Source organism: Canis lupus, chromosome 9, assembly GCF_011100685.1.
Source record: "Canis lupus familiaris isolate Mischka breed German Shepherd chromosome 9, alternate assembly UU_Cfam_GSD_1.0, whole genome shotgun sequence".
NCBI classification, from domain to species: Eukaryota; Metazoa; Chordata; class Mammalia; order Carnivora; family Canidae; genus Canis; species Canis lupus.
The window spans coordinates 2500081-2517660 of NC_049230.1; the positions used below are offsets into that span (position 1 = coordinate 2500081).

The window sequence follows — 17580 nt, forward strand, 5'->3', positions numbered from 1 at the left end:
GTGAAGCAGGTGTGGATCACCCACCCGCCGCCCAGACGCAGCCCGGCGGCACCAGGAGAGGGAGGAACCAGCAGTCTCCATGCTCAGATTTGGAAAGATCTCCAGGGCACGACAGCCAACGAGCCAAGCCAGGAGCCCTGCAGTGTGCGCGTCTCGTTTTTTTTGTTTTGTTTTTTGTTTTTTTTCCTAATCATTAGGCCCAAAACGGAAAGTGTCTCCTACTGTCAACCCCCGGGCCCCGTGCTGTGGAGCTGACAAGCGGTTCGTGCACTGCTCCTCCCTGTCCTCCCCGGGTAGGCGCGGGGCGCGGGGTGCGACCTCCTGGCGCCGCACCTGGGGCCCCATCACTCGGGGGGGTTGGGAACTTAGGGCAGCGCTGGGCCCCGGACCCCCTGTCCCTGACAGCCCAAGCCACACAGAAGGGAGCGAGGGGTCTGCAGGAGGGTCCTCTTCCTTCCCCCCCACTGCAGGGAGTTTAGGTCAGGGTCCCGGTGGCAGGCGTCGCGGAACAATCGCCCAGGGAGGGTTTCCACACGCATGGGGTGGAAAGCAAAGCGGAGGGAGACCTTTCTCTCCCAGACGTAAATACCCCTCTCTCCTCCTCACACTCTTTCCCCTAATCCTCCCAGGAAGCCTGATCAGAGAGCTCTGCTGCTCCTGGTACCACGGAAAGTTTGAAAAGACTTCAGAAGCCTTGAATGTTGGTGAACGACAGGGAGCTCTGGGCGTCGAAGCGGGGTTGCAGGGCTGCAGGTACAGCCCTTTGTCCCAGCAGGTCCAGTGGGATGGGCCCCACCTGGGAGGCCCACCTGGGAGGATGTGGGGGCCCAGCGGTATGTACCTGCCGCCCTGAGCCCCCGGCCCCTCCGGGGTGCAGGTGCGCCCATACCTGAGCGCCTCCTGGATGGTTCTGTGGGCCTCGTCGCGATGCTTCATGCCCACCAGGCAGGTGGCCCACTGCTGCAGGATGCGCCTCTTCTCCATGTTAATGGCATCGATCTCTGTGCAGGCCTGCAGTGGAGAGAGGGTTTTTTTTTTTTTTTTTTTTTTTTTTTAAGACTACTTATTTATTCATGAGAGACACAGAGAGAGGCAGAGACACAGGCGGAGGGAGAAGCAGGCTCCATGGGGAAGCCCAATGCGAGACTCGATCCAGGGACCCCGGGATCACACCCTGAGCTGAAGGCAGGCGCTCAACCCCTGAGCCACCCAGGCGTCCCACTTGTGGGGTTTTGAATGTGCGACATTTTTACTTGTGTGCATCTTCAGTAGTTTCCTTGGGATGAAGCCCAGGTGGTATTTGGGAGGGGCTGCGGAGTTTTTGGGTGGGGTGGGAGGCTGCAGGGAAGGGCCACCCCTCTGTCGCTGCTTCCTCTTGGCGAGCCTGGTAGGATCGGTCCCTGCCAGGCCCTTGCTCTCAGCGGTTCCTCATCCGTTGGTTCACGGATGTCTGTGGCGCACCTGCTGTGTCAGGTGCAGGAAGGCAAAGTGGAGAGAACACAGGGCGGCCCTGCCTTGGTGGGGGGGACACCCCCAGCAGGGAGGGGGCAGGAGGCCCGGAAGGAGGTCAGGAGAGGAAATGTTACAGCATTGTGTGGATGTCCATCAGGCACACAGTAGAACAGGGCTTGGGGGGCTTCTCACTGTTTTGCACAATCTCTCCCCCCCACCAGCCTGTCTTTCCCTGGTGGGTCTCCCATCTTTTCGTTTTGTTGCTGGTGCCCTTGACCCGCAGGCGCCATGGTCCGTGTGCCTCACCCTCCCCGTCTGCTCTGTTAGAGGGTCTGCTCTCGGGACTGTGCTTACAAAAGCCTCTGCCGCTCCGGATTTTAAAAAATATATTTTTTTCTTTTCTTCCAGTACATTTTCCCCATTTAAATTCTTGATCCCATCTGGAATTTATTTTAGTGTCTGGTATGAGGAAAAGGTTTAATTTTCCCCCAAATGATTAACCAAACGTCCCTCCTGCATTGTGCACGATTCGCTTGCTCTCCGCTAATTTATAACCCACTCGAGTTTTATGTAAACGTTTGCTTCCTCCAGGGCTCCACTCATGGGCCACCATGGCCTGCCAGTCTGTCCCCCGACTCCGGGAACACATTACTTTACCTGCCAGGGCTTAGTAGCAGGTAATGTTTGGTGGGGCAATGCGAGGGTGACCCTCCACCCGGGTGTGTCCGGGGCTCTGCTGGCTTTGGCACACGAAGTCCCATGTCTCAGGAAACCCCTCAGTTCCGGGCAAAAACGTGTCATGAACTTCCCTTCCCAAACGATTCCTGTCCATTCCCCTGAATTTATGCTTCAGATAAACCTAAGAGTCTCTCTGCTAATTAAAAACCGCCTCTCACCCCTCCCCGAGATTCTGATTAGAACACACTCTAGAGGGGCCCCAGGGTGGCTCAGTGGTTGAGCGTCTGCCTTCAGCTCAGGGCGTGACACTGGGGTCCCGGGATCGAGTCCCACGTCGGGCTCCCTGTGAGGAGCCTGCTTCTCTCTCTGCCTGTGTCTCTGCCTCTCTCTCTCTGGGTCTCATGAATAAATAAAATATTTCAAAAAAATAAAACAGAACACACTCTAGGTGCACAGGCTGGAGAGCCTGGGCCGCTCTCCCCTATGAACCAAGGTGTGCCTGTCCCTTTGTTCAAGCATTTTCTTTTCCCCAATAACAGCGGCTTGTTTCCTTTGCTTTGTTCTGGACACATGACTGCAGACAGTCGTTCACAGATTTACATAAACAAACAACAAAGGCCCGGCAACGTTGCTTCCTAGCGTGGGCCTCTGACCACGACGCTGCACCGAGTCCCTCCCATCCGCCGGCGGCCCCGGGCTCAGCATCGTCAGGGAGACACGCGGCCATGGGGGAGCGGGCGGGCTGAGTGGGGTGCAGGGCGTCAGCCATGCACCTGGCCCTGGGGTGCTCTGGGCCGGCGCCGCGAGGCGGGCACTAGGCGGCTGCTCTCCTACCTCGCTCACGGCTTTCCTGAGAGCCCGTGTGTCCTCGGCCTGCGCGTAGCTCTGAGCCTCCAGCAGGGCGATCTGCTCCTGCAGCTGGTTGGCTTTGGTGGTGAGCTGGTCCACGTGAAGGTCCTGGGGAGCGAGACCACGGGCCGCTCCAGGATCCGCCCCCACCAACCCCGACCCCCGCCAGAGACCCCGGGGGCTGCGGTAATTCACGCGGGAGGCAGAGCAAAGGGGCTTTCGGGAAACGGAGGGTTTGGTGGTGGCTGCACCTGCATCGAATCTGCACAATACCTGCTGCTGCTTCTCCACCTCGGCCCGCGTGCGCGCCACCTCTGACTTCTTCACCACTTGCTTCATGACGCGGATGTCGTCGCGCACGTCCTGGTCTATGTTCTGCATGTAGAAGAGGTGCAGAGCCAGCCTCTCCAGCTCGGCTTGCAGAGCCGCCACTGTGGGGGGAGGACGGGGACGACGGCTGCTCAGCACCTCGCACGTGGCCACGGGGCCCGGGGCCCCCCCGCACGCTCCCCTCCTGCCTTGTGGGCCGAGCCTGGGAACCCGCTCCTAAGCCACCACGACCCCGACTTTGCCATCGAAGCCCTACAGTCTAATTGGAGAGACAAAAACGTAGGCAATCCACGGCCAGCAAGAGCAACCAGCGCCTCACTGCCCCCCGTGTCCGAGGCGCCCCTGGGGTCCAAGGCCCTGCTGAGACCCGGAGGCTGGGAGGCCCCGTGCTAAATTTTACAGATTTCTTACCGCTCAGTGGTTGGCAGTCTTAGGTAGAGCCCTACATCCTGAGGGGAAACCCGCCGGAGGGGGTGCAGGGCTCCGCCAGAGGTCCCCCCCATATGGAAATGGCCACATGGGGCGCAGGCCGGGAGCACCCAAGCTGTCCTCGTAGGCCCGGCACTACCCACTCCCCGACTCAGAGCCAGACGGCAGATTTCCATGCACTGCTTGGAGGGGACCCCACTCCGAGGAACTGACTCCTTTTAACAAAACTCACAGGAGATGGAGTTAGAAGGCCAGATTACCCATTCATTCGGGGAGCTAACCCTCCAGCGACAGCAGTTTGCTCCCTCGCATGGAGCGTTCCTTTCTAAGTGGATTGGCCCACGCAGAAGACGGATTTGTAGAATATTTGTAGAATATATTCTACAAATATATAAATTCACCGTGCTGGGTGGCAGGTGTCCTCGAAGGGTTGCAGCTTAACCCTGAAACACATTATTTTGCACCTGAGGGGACTGTAAAAATCCCACCGAGGGAGAAGTCTCTGGGTCCTGCATGGGTAGGAACTATGGGGGTGGGGGGAGGCGCCAGGGAGAGCGAGGGAGGGCGCGGGAGGCCTCGGGTTGGCCCGGGCAGGCCGCGGCGAGGACTGCTTTTGGAGATGGGGTCTCTACAGAGATAATAACCGTAAAGTGAGGTCACGTGAGGGGGGCTAACCCCTCTCGGCTGGTGTCCTCACGAGGACAGGCGATCAGGACACAGATGCGGCCACAGGGAGAAGGTGGCGGCGGCGGGAAGCCCAGGAGAGAGGCCTCGGGAGGAACCGGCGCGCTGCCCACGCCTGGACCTCGGCCCCCCTTGGCCCCGACGGCCGCCCGCGCTGACCGAGCACCGCACCCAGCCTCCTGAAACGTGCGGGAGCCCTGCTGCCCCCCGGGGCCCTGAGTTCCACCTGCTTTGCTTCGGTGGCTGGTTGAGTAACTACAAGTCCGTATTCCCAACGTTTGTTTATGTTTGCATTCTTCTCAGATCAGTGGAGTTGAACCTGGTTTTACTGTTTTAATGACCGTGTTTGTCCCTCCTCCAAGTCCCCGCACACACTGCTACTGGGACGCTCGTCTCTCCTTGCTCGGCGTCGAAGAAGTCTTGACGCAGTAAAGGCAGGGGAACGGAACTTGAGAATGGCTCCCGTGGCCTTCGGGTCCTGCTGAGCCCCACCCCACCCCTCCCCCCGCGACCATGCCGCGTTATCCGTCCCAGGGGAAGTTGCCAGGTGGGCCTGGCCTAAGCAGGCGAGCCCTCCAGAAGCAGAGTGTCAAAAAAGGAAGTGAGGGAGATTGGCAGGGTGAACGGGATCCTCTAAGAGGGGAATTGTCTGCAAAGCTGGCTTGGAGAGGGAAGGGGCCAGACAGTCTCCAGGAGCTGAGAGCCGCCCCCACCCCGACAGCCCATGAGGAAGCAGGACTTCGGTCCTGCAGCTGCAAGGAGCTGAATTCTGTCAACGACATGAACGAGCCCGGAGTTGGATTTTCCCGGGTGTTCACAAGAGAACCAGCCAACCAGCACTTAGGGTGCAGCCTCGGGATGCCCACGGGGGGCGGGGGGCCCAGCCAGACCTCTGACCTCGAGCCGTGTGAGCGCCCAGATACACCCGCTTGTTTCAAGCCTCGAAGTCTGTGGGAATTTATTTCCCGGCAACGGAACCATGACACAGAACACATGGAGGTTGTCACTGATGTGCCAGTGGGGTCCCCCCTGCCCCAATTTGTGTTTGTCTTCTGACTTTGTCGTGCTTCTTGATATGTTTTTATGTTTTCATAGGAGCAACACTGTCAAACTCCTCCACTCTGGCCTCCGTACTTTCACATCACGCTTCTGGAGACCTGCCTCGCCCCAAAATTATTTTAAAAAACCAAAACAAAAACACAACAATCTTCCGTATTCTTCTAACGTTTCTGTGATTTCCTTAAATATTCATAGTAGCAGATTTTACTTTATTTATTTACTTACTTATTTTTGGTAGCTGACTGTATTTTGTACAGTGTGAAATAGGGGTCTGGGTATTTATTTTCAGGAGACCGAACAGTCAAAAAAAATATATAGTGGTTTAAAAAGGCAGTCTGTACATATATATAATTTGCAGTAAATAGCTAAATTCCCACGTGAGTTTCCTGGTATCCTCTGCTCTCCACCATTGATCCGAATGCCTGTTTTTTTTTTTGTTTTTTTTTCCTTCAGTGCCGTCCTGATTTTATTGCTGCCGACTGATACCGTGTTTTGATACCCGATAGGACAATTTTCCTTCATTATCTTCCCTTTTCAAATTTTTCTTGGGTATTCTTGTGCATTTACTCTTCCAAGGCAACTTTGAAATCAATTTGTGGCGAATGGAGAGCATTTTATATATTTAAACCGAGTCTTCTGTAGCACGCCTCGGTCAGTGACGAGTAGTGGGTGTGACATGCAGGTATTTGATTTTTTTTTTTTTTTTTTAGAGAAGATGCCCTTGTAACTTTGCTTTTACACGCAAAAACACCTTTAAAGAAACACACAAGGAAAAAAAAAGAAGAAACACACAAGAACCAATAATCCGCCTCTGTGGAGGAGGAAGAAAGGGATTCCAATCCTGGAGCTCTCAAATTTTGAATGATTACTCCTTGAACATGAATAAACAAATTACTGTGTCAAATAAATTTAAGTTCACCACAAACAACACATCGTGGACTTTAACTGGAGTGGCACAGAACGGCCTGTTAATCGGGATGGCAGGGACCACCTGCATACGGGGTGGCTTTCCTCCCAGTAACACGGGAGCTTTATTCATTGAAATCTGTTCTACGTCCCTTAGTGAAATGTTATCGTTTTTTCTCTGCTCACTCCTTGTTAGATCTATTCTACCTATGTTATGGTTGTTATAACCGTGGTGGATGAGACTCTTAACAACAGTCTGGTTCTTAACTGGATATTACTGGGATAGGAGAGAGTGCTAGATCTGGCATTCAACTACTTAATGGATTTCTTTACCGTTTCTATTACTGCCCTTTTTTTTTTTTAATCTTTTAGATGAACAATCTACGATTGGTAGACGGTGGGAATTTCACGTCCCAAATCCACACCTCATTTATTTTGCTTGCCGGAGCCCCTTAAGCAGGACCCAGGGGGTGCTGACAGCGTCCCCGTCTCCGTCCTAACACCTTCTCCAGTGTTTCTTGTTCGTGTCTCAAAACACGATAGAGAACTAGTTTGGGAAGTGGTAGCAAACACCCGTTCCCCGTCCACCCCGAAAATCCTTTGTTCCACTCTCGCCTCAGACTTATTGATATAATGTGTCAAATTAGCAGGCTTCTTAATTTCAAAGGATGCTTGAATTCTGCAGGGAAGCCCTTCTTCTTGACTGCTGGGCATTTTTCTTTTAATAAATGTGGCCAAACTCAGTCTGCTACTATTTTATTTAGGATTTTCATGCCTCACGGGGTGGAGACTGCTGTGTTTGAGGCTGTCGCCTTTGCAGGGAGGGTTTATCCTAACCTAAGCATTGTAAATCGAGCCTGAGAGGTTTCCCAGATTCCCCCCCACCCAGGGTTGAGCAGCACAGGGGGCGTCTGTTCCTTTTGCGGGTAGCGGGGAGGACTCCTCCGTGAGGTACAGACTAGTGCTTTCTGGGCAGATAGAGGCCTGACAACGTTTCCAATGTCTTCAATAATGAAACCAGTGCAGAGCGTGGCCTTCTTGAAATAAAAACGCAGTAATGCCTCTGATTTGTCCTCATTCCCGGGGTTTGCTGCTTGTGCTACACCCCTTTTTGTTCTTTGTCAGGCGTGCCACAGGTTTACTCAGTTTGCTGGTCGTTTCAAAAACTGAGTATTTTTATTTTTCTCTCTCAGGTCAACTCTTTGTTTTGTTTTTGGTTTTGGTTTTTTTTTGGTACCAGTTTCTGCTATTTTGCTTTATTAACTCCTCGTTCCCATTTCTTTTAGTTTACTTGTCCTTTTTCAGGCTTCCGAGTAGAAAGTCTTATTTTCTTGTTGATGAAAACTGTGCGAAGGTCATGGGTCTTACCGGAGTGCTTTCCTCGCGGCCAGGAGCTCTGATACGGGGACTCCCCTTTGCCATTAATCCCGGCTGGTCAATGATCTCCATGTGGACGGGACTCTGTCCTCTTCCCTTATGTCCCGAGCATCGCCACCTTGTCACCGATGTTTGAGATCCGTGAGTCTCAGCCCCAACTGCCCATTAGGATAACCCGCAAAGCTTAAAAAAAAGAAAACAAGACCAGGGCAAGAAACAAAAGATCCTGGCACTTCCTTCGAACAGCAGCTGAATGGGAGCTGTGGGCCGGGCTGTGTGTGCCCCGGTGGCCGCGTCCCCCTGGGCCCGTGCCAGGGCCAGCGGGTTGCTTTCCGCCTGTTGGAGTCTGGTTCTGTCCGGCCTGGAGGCCGACAGCATTTTTTTCCCTTTCGCTTTGGAATTTTTAAAATCTCACCCGCTGTGTCTAGGCACATTTATTCTGTTTTTCAGCTGTCGGGCCTTCTGTATGTCTTTATATTTGAAGACCCACCTTTCCTGAACTCGGGCAGAAATGTTCTCTGCTGCCATCCGTGGGCCCCTGATTTCCCGGGACTTCCGCCTGATGCGTGTCGATGGTCCCAGGTCTGACTTCCACGTCTTCTCCTCCTCAAAAAGTCCCACCCATTGCAGTTTTTGCTCTGAATTTGGGGAAGGATTCCTCAAACTGGCCTCTCGGTTCACATGTTTGATTTTCGGCAATATTGCTTTGTCTGTTAAGTGATCTTTTTTTTTGTTCGTTTTGGAAAGATGGTTATATTTTTTAATTCCAAGTATCCTTTTCCCCTGACAGTTTGCTCTCATTTTACTGATGTGACATCTTTGAAAGTCTCACACAGAACACCACCCGGCACACGCTCGCACTCCCGTCTGTTTTTGGCATCAGGCTCGTGCCCCTGGACACGTCCGCTCTGTCTATCCAGCCCCATCCCCCGAGTCTGGAGGTGCTGCCGAGCACTCACATTTTGATGTGAAGGTTCGGTGACCCCCTCCCAGGTGAGGCGGGCGGTCGAGGACATTCTCCAGTGGCAAAGCCCGAGGGGCAGGGCGGTGGCAGCGCCAAATTCCCTAGTGCTCAGAAGGGAGGAAGCGTGATGTTTCTGGAATCCTTGCTGGTTGAACGGCTTCCTGTGTCCCGGTGATCTCCAGAAAGGACACGACGCCCAAGAGGATGTTTGCGTCTCTCCAGAAGCCCCGGCCACATTCACCGCCTCCACTGAGGGCCGCTGGCGCGGAGGGCGTGTGGGCCTGTGTGTCCTGTCCCATCCGGAGCACACGTGACTCTTTCCTGCGTCCCCACGAAAGTGGTCGCGTTCTTCTCTTCTCAGTATTTTCTGTGACTGGCGGACATCAGGGAGGATGCTTGGTAAACGAGCACTTAGCCCGACTCTGTCAATCCAGAAAGTTCTGCATCTCTCAGGGTCAGGATCCTTTCTCTGCAGCCACTCTTGGGGCGTCCGTGTGATTCAGTCTTCGTCTGGGTCTGTGTTGGTTGCTGCCTCACTGTGATGATCACGTCTTTGATGGAGAAACTTAGAACGTAAAGAAACCCACAGACGGAAACGCTCACAGCAGAGCCAGCAAGCGGCGGCTCAGGGCGGCCACTGCCCGGCAGGTGCAGGGGCGTCGTCCCAGGGCATCCCCCCCGGGCCGTGTGCTTGGGACCGGCCTCCCCCCAGGTTCCCACCTCTTCAAACCTGCCCACGCCCAGCGGCCCCCCAGCCTCTTCCCCCTTTGCCTCTCGGGTTTCCACATCGGCTGCTTCCTAACCACGGCGCCTCCTCTCCCACGGAACCACGGAACTCCCCCCGCCCCCCGGGAGGCGCCCACGCCCTGCGCCTCGGGGCCCTGTGGTCACACATGGGGTGCCTTGCAGGGCCCCTCCGCCGGTGGCTGCGGCCCACGGGATGCCCAGCCTTACGCTTCCGGCGCTCGCCGTCGGCCGCCTCACAGGTCCGGGTGTAGAGCAGCCGCGCGGCCTGCAGCTCGGCCTCCTTCTGCCGCCGGGCGCGCGCGGCGATCGAGTGCAGGTCGTGGCTCTTCTCCAGCTGCATCTGCAGGCGGGCCAGGTGCTGCTGGACCCCGTACAGATCCACCCCCAGCTCCTGCCGCTGCCCTCGGCTCTGCTTGGTGGCCAAGCTCTGCAGCAGAGAGACAGCCCGGTCATGGGAAGCGGGCACACGCCCAGCGGGGCGGGGGCGGGTGGGACAGATGGGCTGGACAGACGGACGCGCACCAGCTCTCGAAGTTCCAGCTTCAGCTTCTCTATCTGGCGGTTCAGGTAGTTCTTCAGGGCAGCCTGGAACCTCACCATCAGCGGCTGGCACAACGGGGAAGCAAGCCTGGTTACGGTCGGGCCATGCACGCGTGGCCTGAGTCACTAGAGCTCTCCCTGGGGCGACAGGAAGGACGTCCAGGCTCCCCACCTCTGCCCAGGACTTGCCCTGGCAGCCAGACCAAGGACACCATGGTCCCGTCCCATGCACTGAAGACCTGAATGAGTATTTTGGCAAAAAATACTCCGGGCGAGCTGGAGTGGTGGTCCTGGGTGCCCCCGACCCCAGGGCCGAGGGTGGGCGAGGGGCCCCGAGCTGGAGTGGTGGTCCTGGATGCCCCTGACCTCAAGGACGAGGGGTCAAGGGGCCCCAAGCCTCCGTTCCCAGAGGACCGCCCAGCTTTTCCGCACCATGGGCAGCACCAGCTTTCCAGCAGGGCTCACCCAAGCAGGATTGCCTGCCAATCGGCAGCTCGCCAGAGGGGTGGAGTGAGGGAACCCAGTAGGTGCCCTCAGAGCCGCGGCTGTGAGTGGGGTGACTGTGCCCCCAGCCCACATCCAGGATGTCACGGCTAAGGGGCAGGGGCACTCCTGGCGTCTGGCAGGAGGAGCCGGGGTGCCGCCCAGGACGGTCCCTCCCCAGGGAGTGACCGGGTCCCCACGACGGCAGCGCCGAGGTCGAGGACGGCTGACTCTGGGCGAATAAGACCGAAAGGAGGGGGCACCTCAAGGAGCAGCGGCCCCAACGGAGGGACAAAGTGGGGGCGCGGGCAGAGGCAAGCCTGGGCAGCAGGCGGGCAGGTGTTGGGGGTCCTTACGTGGTCGGGGTCCAGAACCACCAGGTGTTGTCTGTCCTCTTCCGCCTCGTCGCTCCCCTCAGACTCCGTCCTCCCCACTGTCCCCTCCTCGGTGCTCAGCCGCTGGATCCGGTCCAGGAAGGCGGGCTCGGCTCCTCCCGCGGGCTGTGCATCAGGCTCCTCTGGGGGGACTCCTGGGGACGGAGCAAGCATCACCAGGTTCATACAGTGGCTGCGGAGGCCACCTTGCAGGTGCTGTCCGGCGAGGCTGGTTTCCAACCTCATGAGACAGGATGGAAAAGACAACGAAAAAGCTTCCCATGGGTGACGGCTCAGAAGCGCGACCCACGGTGTCTCCTGTTCGTGAATCTTCTATGCGTTGGTTTCAACATGTTCTGTAGAAAGGATCGCATTTTAAAGGTAGTGTGTATTAATTACCTTTAATATATTCCAAGAAGGAAATAAATTTTATAGATACTTTTTAGACACAAATAGTGAGTGAACAGGAAGGTGCCTTCTTGCGTATGGACTACATTGATTTTTTAAAATATTTTATTTATTTATTCATAAGAGACAGAGAGAGAGACAGAGAGAGAGAGAGAGAGAGGCAGAGACACAGGCAGAGGGAGAAGCAGGCTCCATGCAGGGAGCCGGACTCCATCCCGGGTCTCCAGGAACAGACCCTGGGCTGAAGGCGGCACTAAACTGCTGAGCCACCCGGGCTACCCTGATTTTTTTTTTAATGAGAAACAGCTGATAAGATTAAAAAGAAATAATCAGGGAGGCTCTAGTTCTGCTCTCCTATCTGCCTGAGCTGGAGAGATCCTGTCCTGTTTTTAACTCATTCAGATGTGTGCATGGGCCATCCATGCACGTGTCCCATAAGGGATAAGAAATACCCAGGTCTGCTTTCCCGGTCCACAGCACTGGGGTACGGGACGGCGTGTGCCGAGACACTCTTTGAGGCTCAGTCAAGGCCTGGCTCTGTCACTTACCCAGGTGGGTCACTAAGTGACTCTCAGGGTCTTTGTAAAATGGGAGAATGGCTCCTACGTCATTGGGCTACTTTAAGGATGAAGTGAGATAAAACAGAGGGAACACTCCATCCGTATCATCCATATCCGTTAATGACATCTCTGTCGTTCAGCTCGCTGCTGAACAGGAACTGAGGTAAGAGAGGGCAAACGAGTGGCACCCCTTACCCAGAACGGGAAGGGGAGGGGCTTGTCCCGTGGGCAGGACAACCCGCCCGTGCCCCGGTACCTGGCTCCCCAACGATGATGGGCTCCTCCACGGGCTCCTCCTCGCTCAGGAGCAGCTCCTTAAAGTCAAAGTCGGAGGAGGTATTGCTGCTCCCCTGGCTCAGTCGAAGGTGGTGTTGTGCCCCCAGAGGGAAGACTTCCTGCGGGAGCTCTTCGCTGGTTTTTTTCTAGAGCAAGAACAACCAAACCTGAATCAAGAAGGCCGTCATCCGGACTGAGAAGTTATTTGATTTTGATCTCTCGCAGTGTTCAAGATTCAACATAACTGCTAAGGCAATAGGAAACCATTTGGATGTAAAGGTTATTTGGCTTTTCCAAAACAGAAAACACCTACCTGCCCCCACCCTCTACCCCCACAAGGAATTCGGGATTGGCCTCTGCCTGTCTAGAGCTGTAGCAGAGTGTAAATGCTACATTGGGCCAGTAAGAGAGATTTTCTAAATAAATGAAGCATATCCTTCAATGACTGATCTGCATGCAGCAATATCAACCATCACCTAACCAAAAGAGCTTTTTACTAAGGACTGTGTCAGGGTATTGTGCTTGGTTTGCACATGTGGTTATTGCCTTAATTCTTATTTTTTTCCCTCTACAATCAATGTTAAGCCATATCACAATGATGGTAGTAATAATGCAATGTTTATAAGGCATAATTTTCACTGTTCTTTTTCTAATCAGAATCCCAAATTAAATAAAAAATCACAAATAAATAAATAAATAAATATCACAACAATCTCTAATTCTGTGTAATAAAGCTGAATAAAAGAAAAAGTTGCTGAAACTTTTCCCACCCTGTATGGTTGTCAGTCACTGAGACACAATGGCAAAGGTGCAGGCATGTCCAGACCAGAGTCGAAGATGGAGGAATGTAACCCTGCTCCTTGCTTTCCTTCCAGAACAACTCAGAGCTGAAGCCAGTAGTGGGGGGTGGGAGGCTGCCCTAATGTGGGGTGAGGAGAGTGGGTTTCAGAGCCCGTCCCATGGGGAGTCATCACAGCACACGTGACAGGCCTGGGCCTGCTGACAAGAGTCCCCACAGAGGACAGCCTGGCACAGAGTCACAGCCCAAATATTTGGGGCTGGCCTGGGTGGGGTTGGTCCAACAGTGATGAGGGTGACAAGGACAGTCCAGTGTGGGAGCACCTGGGTTCAGGTGGGGTGAGGAGGATCCACTTGGGGGTGGAGAAGTGCAGTGAAGGTTACATCCGGGAGACCAATCAAATTAAAACATGGGAAATGGGGACTAGGCTTATTGCTGGACAAAGGACTTGGAAGTATGGGAGGAGAGGACACTGAAGGGAACCCACTCAGCGGTGAGGAGTCAGAGAGGGATTGATGTGAGCTCTGTGGTGTGTATGTGTGTTTGTGTGTTGTGTATGATACTGAGAGACCTAGGGACAGTGGCATCCTAATGGCAGAGAGATTATCTAGCACCCAAATCAAGACTTCTACATGTTATTTTCCATGAAAAGAAACCAGGCTCCTGGGATGCCTGGGTGGCTCAGTGGTTGAGCATCTGCCTTTGGTCAGGTCACCATCCCGGAGTCCTGGGATCGGGTCCCGCATCCGGCTCCCCGCAGGGAGCCTGCTTCTCCCTCTGCCTGTGTCTCTGCCTCTCTCTGTGTGTCTCTCATGAATAAATTTTTAAAAAAGAAACCAGGCCTCTGAAGAAATGCCTGATTCTAGGGCTGGGCGGTATGTACCAGAGAATGAGAAAGTGTTCCAAGGATGACAGTGGTGAAAAAAAAAAGAACAACTCTGGTGTGTTAGAAGGACACACAGGCCAATTTAAATGGGCTCTCACTGGCCACACGGGGGACAAGTTCTATTCAGTGTGTACTGGAAGTTCTAGCCAGTGTAAGAAGGCAAGAAAAAGATATAAAGGGCATCCAGACAGAAAAGTTAAACTCCTTTATGACAACATGATCATCTTTATGAAGAATCCTATGGATTCTACCAAAAAAAAAAAAAAAAAGCCACTAGAACTAACAAGGATGATTAGCAGTGTTGCTGAATATAAGATCAATGTACAAAAATCCGTTGTATTTCTATATACAATACAGTGCTGCATACGATTTAGCAACAAGTAAGTGGAAGCCGATTACAATAGCATCACAATGCAAAATAGTTAGGGGTAAATCTGACAAGAGATTGGCCTATACAGGCTGCTAAGAGAAATATGAACTCCTAAAAATATGGTGGTCATCTGTTGTGATTTTTTTTTTTCATTTAAAATACTCACTTTCTTATCTCAAACAAAAAGAGCACCTTCCCACACAATTTTTCTTAAATGCAAAGGGGTGGAGGGTAATTTCCCAGGGGAGAAGGCTGGTGCTTTTCCATCAAGGGATCCACACCAACATCATTGGTAATGGGACAAACTTCAGTCATGTACCACCTCATAGGACACGAGGCGAACACAGCCTCCCTCTGTGATCCCTTTCCAAGGATGGTAACCCAGATTACATCAAGAGGAACACTAGGCAAGCGCCTGGGTGGCTCAGTGGTTGAGTGTCTGCCTTTGGCTCAGGGCATGATCCCAGGGTTCTAGGATCGAGTCCCACATTGGGCTCCCTGCATGGAGCCTGCTTTTCCCTCTGCCTGTGTCTCTGCTTCTCTCTCTGTGTGTGTCTCTCATGAATAAATAAATAAATCCTTCTTTTTCTTTCTTTCTTTATTTTCTTTTTTTAAAAGAGGAACATAAAAAAAAAAAAAAAAGAGGAACACCAGGCAAATCCAAACCAAGATCCATTTTAAAAGTGGCTGGCTGGTGATCTTCATAAGAGTCAAGGTAATTAAAGTCAGGGAAAGATTAAGACCTAAGAGATGGGACAGCTAAAGGCAATGTGTGATTTGGAACTGTACCTGTGCTCTAAAAGGTATCGTTGGGACAGTTGGTGAATGAGGCCTGAGGATTATTTGGTAATGCAATGAAATATCCTGATTTTGACAGTTATACTGTGGTTGGTTGTGGGAAACACACACACAGAAGTGTTTGGAAGAAGTTGGGGCATCGGATCGTCGACTGACTCTCCAAGCCTTAAAAAAATAAAAATAAAAAGTGTTTCTAATCATACTTCAACTTTCCTGTAAGCCCATGTTTGTTTAAAAACAACAACAGCAAAAGAAAAGTGTGGGACCATAACTTGTCATTACAAATCATTATCGTCTAGAATTGCCCTGTCCAGTAGGGTAGCCAGTAGCAACAGGCAGTTATATAAATTTAAGTTCATTAGAATCTTCATTAAAAATTCAGTTCTGCCATCTCCCAGGCCACATTTGGAGTGCTCTGTGTCGCCCCTTGTGACTGATGGCTACCATGTGGGACAGTAAAGATAAAGAGCATTTCCATCACCATGGGAAGTGCCATTGGACGGTGCTGTTCTGGAGACCAGAAACCTGGATGCCCTTACATGGAACGTCCCCTACCTTGGGCTTGGGAACACCAAAGAAAGGCCCAGGAACCCTTGGCATTCAACAGTGGGGCCTGAGACCCAAGTCTGCTTAGAAATTTCCAACAGAGATTGCAGTTTGGTTTTAGAATATGCCCTGCAATCCCTCACGTAGGGTGACAAACCACAGTAAACACTTTGATAAGATAGACCCCGGGGCCCTTACCGATCTGCTAGCCCTGGCTCCAGAAGCGTCTGGGCCTGCTTGCTCGGATGAGCCTACTGCCCGCTGGGATGGCTGCGTGGAGAGGTCCCTCGAATCTCTGGCCTCTGATGGATGGGGGGCGTCTCTGTCTTTGGGAACGCCTTCCCTCCTTATCTGCTCAAATGGGTACGTGGGGCCCACTTCCTCTTCGGCCTCCTCCCAGCCACCGACTTCTGAATAAGCCAGATCCATGGAACTGGCTTTCTCCTCGAGGGATACGGTTTCGAGATTGGATTCGAATCCCCCTTCGAACTCAGGTTCCTTCTCCGTTTCCACCTGCCCGTCCGTCTCCACTTCCCCCTCGCTTTCAATTTCTCCTTCCGTTGTGACTTCCTCAAAGGCTGTAATTTCCTCTTCAGAAAGTTCGGCAGCACCAACAGCCTCGTCATCGTCCTGGTCACTGCTCTTCCCAGTGGGTGACACCTGCAGATATGTGGCGGGGCGGGGTGGGGGGGAGAAGTCAGGAAACACAGGCACAGGCTCCCGAGTAGTTCTGCTCTTAGTCGTGTAATTATACGGCGGGAGAACTGCATCCGCACAGGCCTGCGTGTCCCTGAGAGGTTATGCTCCGTGCTTTATCTTTTCCTTCCAGTGTTTGTAATTTTTTGGCGTCCTTTGTTACAGAACCTGAGTTCTGAAAACCTCGGGGTGATCTGAGCAGGAGACACAGGACATCCCGACCAGCCACCAGCAACGGGGCCGAGTCTGTTCTAGTGCAAAGCATAGGATCCCCCTACGGTTTTCTTGAACAGCTCTTAACTCCTTAATTCCTAGTCAAGACAAGCCCAGCACAGCCCACCCCACAGGGAACCTTACCCTGTCGCCTTCATGATTCTGGGCCTCTTCTTCTTCAGAAGTTGATTCACCTTCCAGCTGAGACCTGGTTGCAGAAATACAGTTTAACAGTTTCAAATAACAGTGTTCTTTCTCTTGGCATTTGTCACCTCCCGGTGTCTGGATATATTCTTATTTACTTGCTCATGATCTGCCTCCCCTCCAGGCAGTTGGCCATGACTTTGTCCAAATACTAGATCATGCCTGTCACATGGAGGGAGGGAGTGCCACCAAAGAGTTGCTCCATGAATGCATGAAAAATAATTATGGAAACATTCAGGGAACAGCACAAGTATAGGATAACAGAAAAGTCACCTTAAATAAACTTGTGTCTGGGGCCAAACTGGGGAACAGAAATATAGACTAAGAGAAAGTTGCACAAAAGTGACTACTCTAGAGACTCTTGGTTGGTTTCTCCATGATTTAGATAGTACAAGAATGTCATGATTTACATTCTTAAAATTACTTTTTCGTAATTAAAAATACAAGCTCCGGACGCCTAAGTGGCTCAGCGGTTGAGGGCCTGCCTTCGGCTTAGGGTGTGACCCTGGGGTCCTGGGATCGAGTTCCACATCGGGCTCCCTGCAGGGATCCTGCTTCTCCCTCTGCCTGTGTCTCTGCCTCTCTCTGTGTGTCTTATGAATAAATCAATAAAATCTTTTAAAAAAATACAAGCTCCTTTAAAAAAAAAAGTCAAACTAATACACAAATGTGTGACACAGATAATGAAAATCCTCTGTGGTTTTCCCTCCCTTTCTCAAGATAACCACTAGTAGTAAAAGATTTAATGGAACATTCTTTCAAATATTTTTCTACGCCTGTAAACCCACACACAATTAGAGATCACAACTCTACATACTGTTTTCCATTTAGTCTTTTCGTTTCATATAACCTGGACTTCTTTCCATGTCAGTTTACATAAACCCATCTTTTTTAAAAAAAAGTGGAACACTACTGAAACGCCTAAGGTAAAATTATTTCTTTTTTAGAAAAG

At 52.5% G+C, this 17580-nt stretch overlaps 1 protein-coding gene across 1 annotated transcript in view; it reads right to left on the reverse strand.

The window, feature by feature from the left end:
- The window catches only part of CCDC40 (coiled-coil domain containing 40), a 40023-nt gene that overhangs the window by 21757 nt on the left and 686 nt on the right, over positions 1–17580 (reverse strand). Inside the window, exons 2-10 of the mRNA XM_038546377.1 lie at positions 16569–16632; positions 15714–16175; positions 12097–12262; positions 10855–11027; positions 9998–10081; positions 9683–9902; positions 3253–3410; positions 2965–3087; positions 890–1011 (exon numbers count right to left, since the gene is read on the reverse strand). Of these exons, the coding sequence (XP_038402305.1) occupies positions 890–1011; positions 2965–3087; positions 3253–3410; positions 9683–9902; positions 9998–10081; positions 10855–11027; positions 12097–12262; positions 15714–16175; positions 16569–16632 (1572 nt within the window). The remainder of the gene's footprint in view (positions 1–889; positions 1012–2964; positions 3088–3252; positions 3411–9682; positions 9903–9997; positions 10082–10854; positions 11028–12096; positions 12263–15713; positions 16176–16568; positions 16633–17580) is intronic.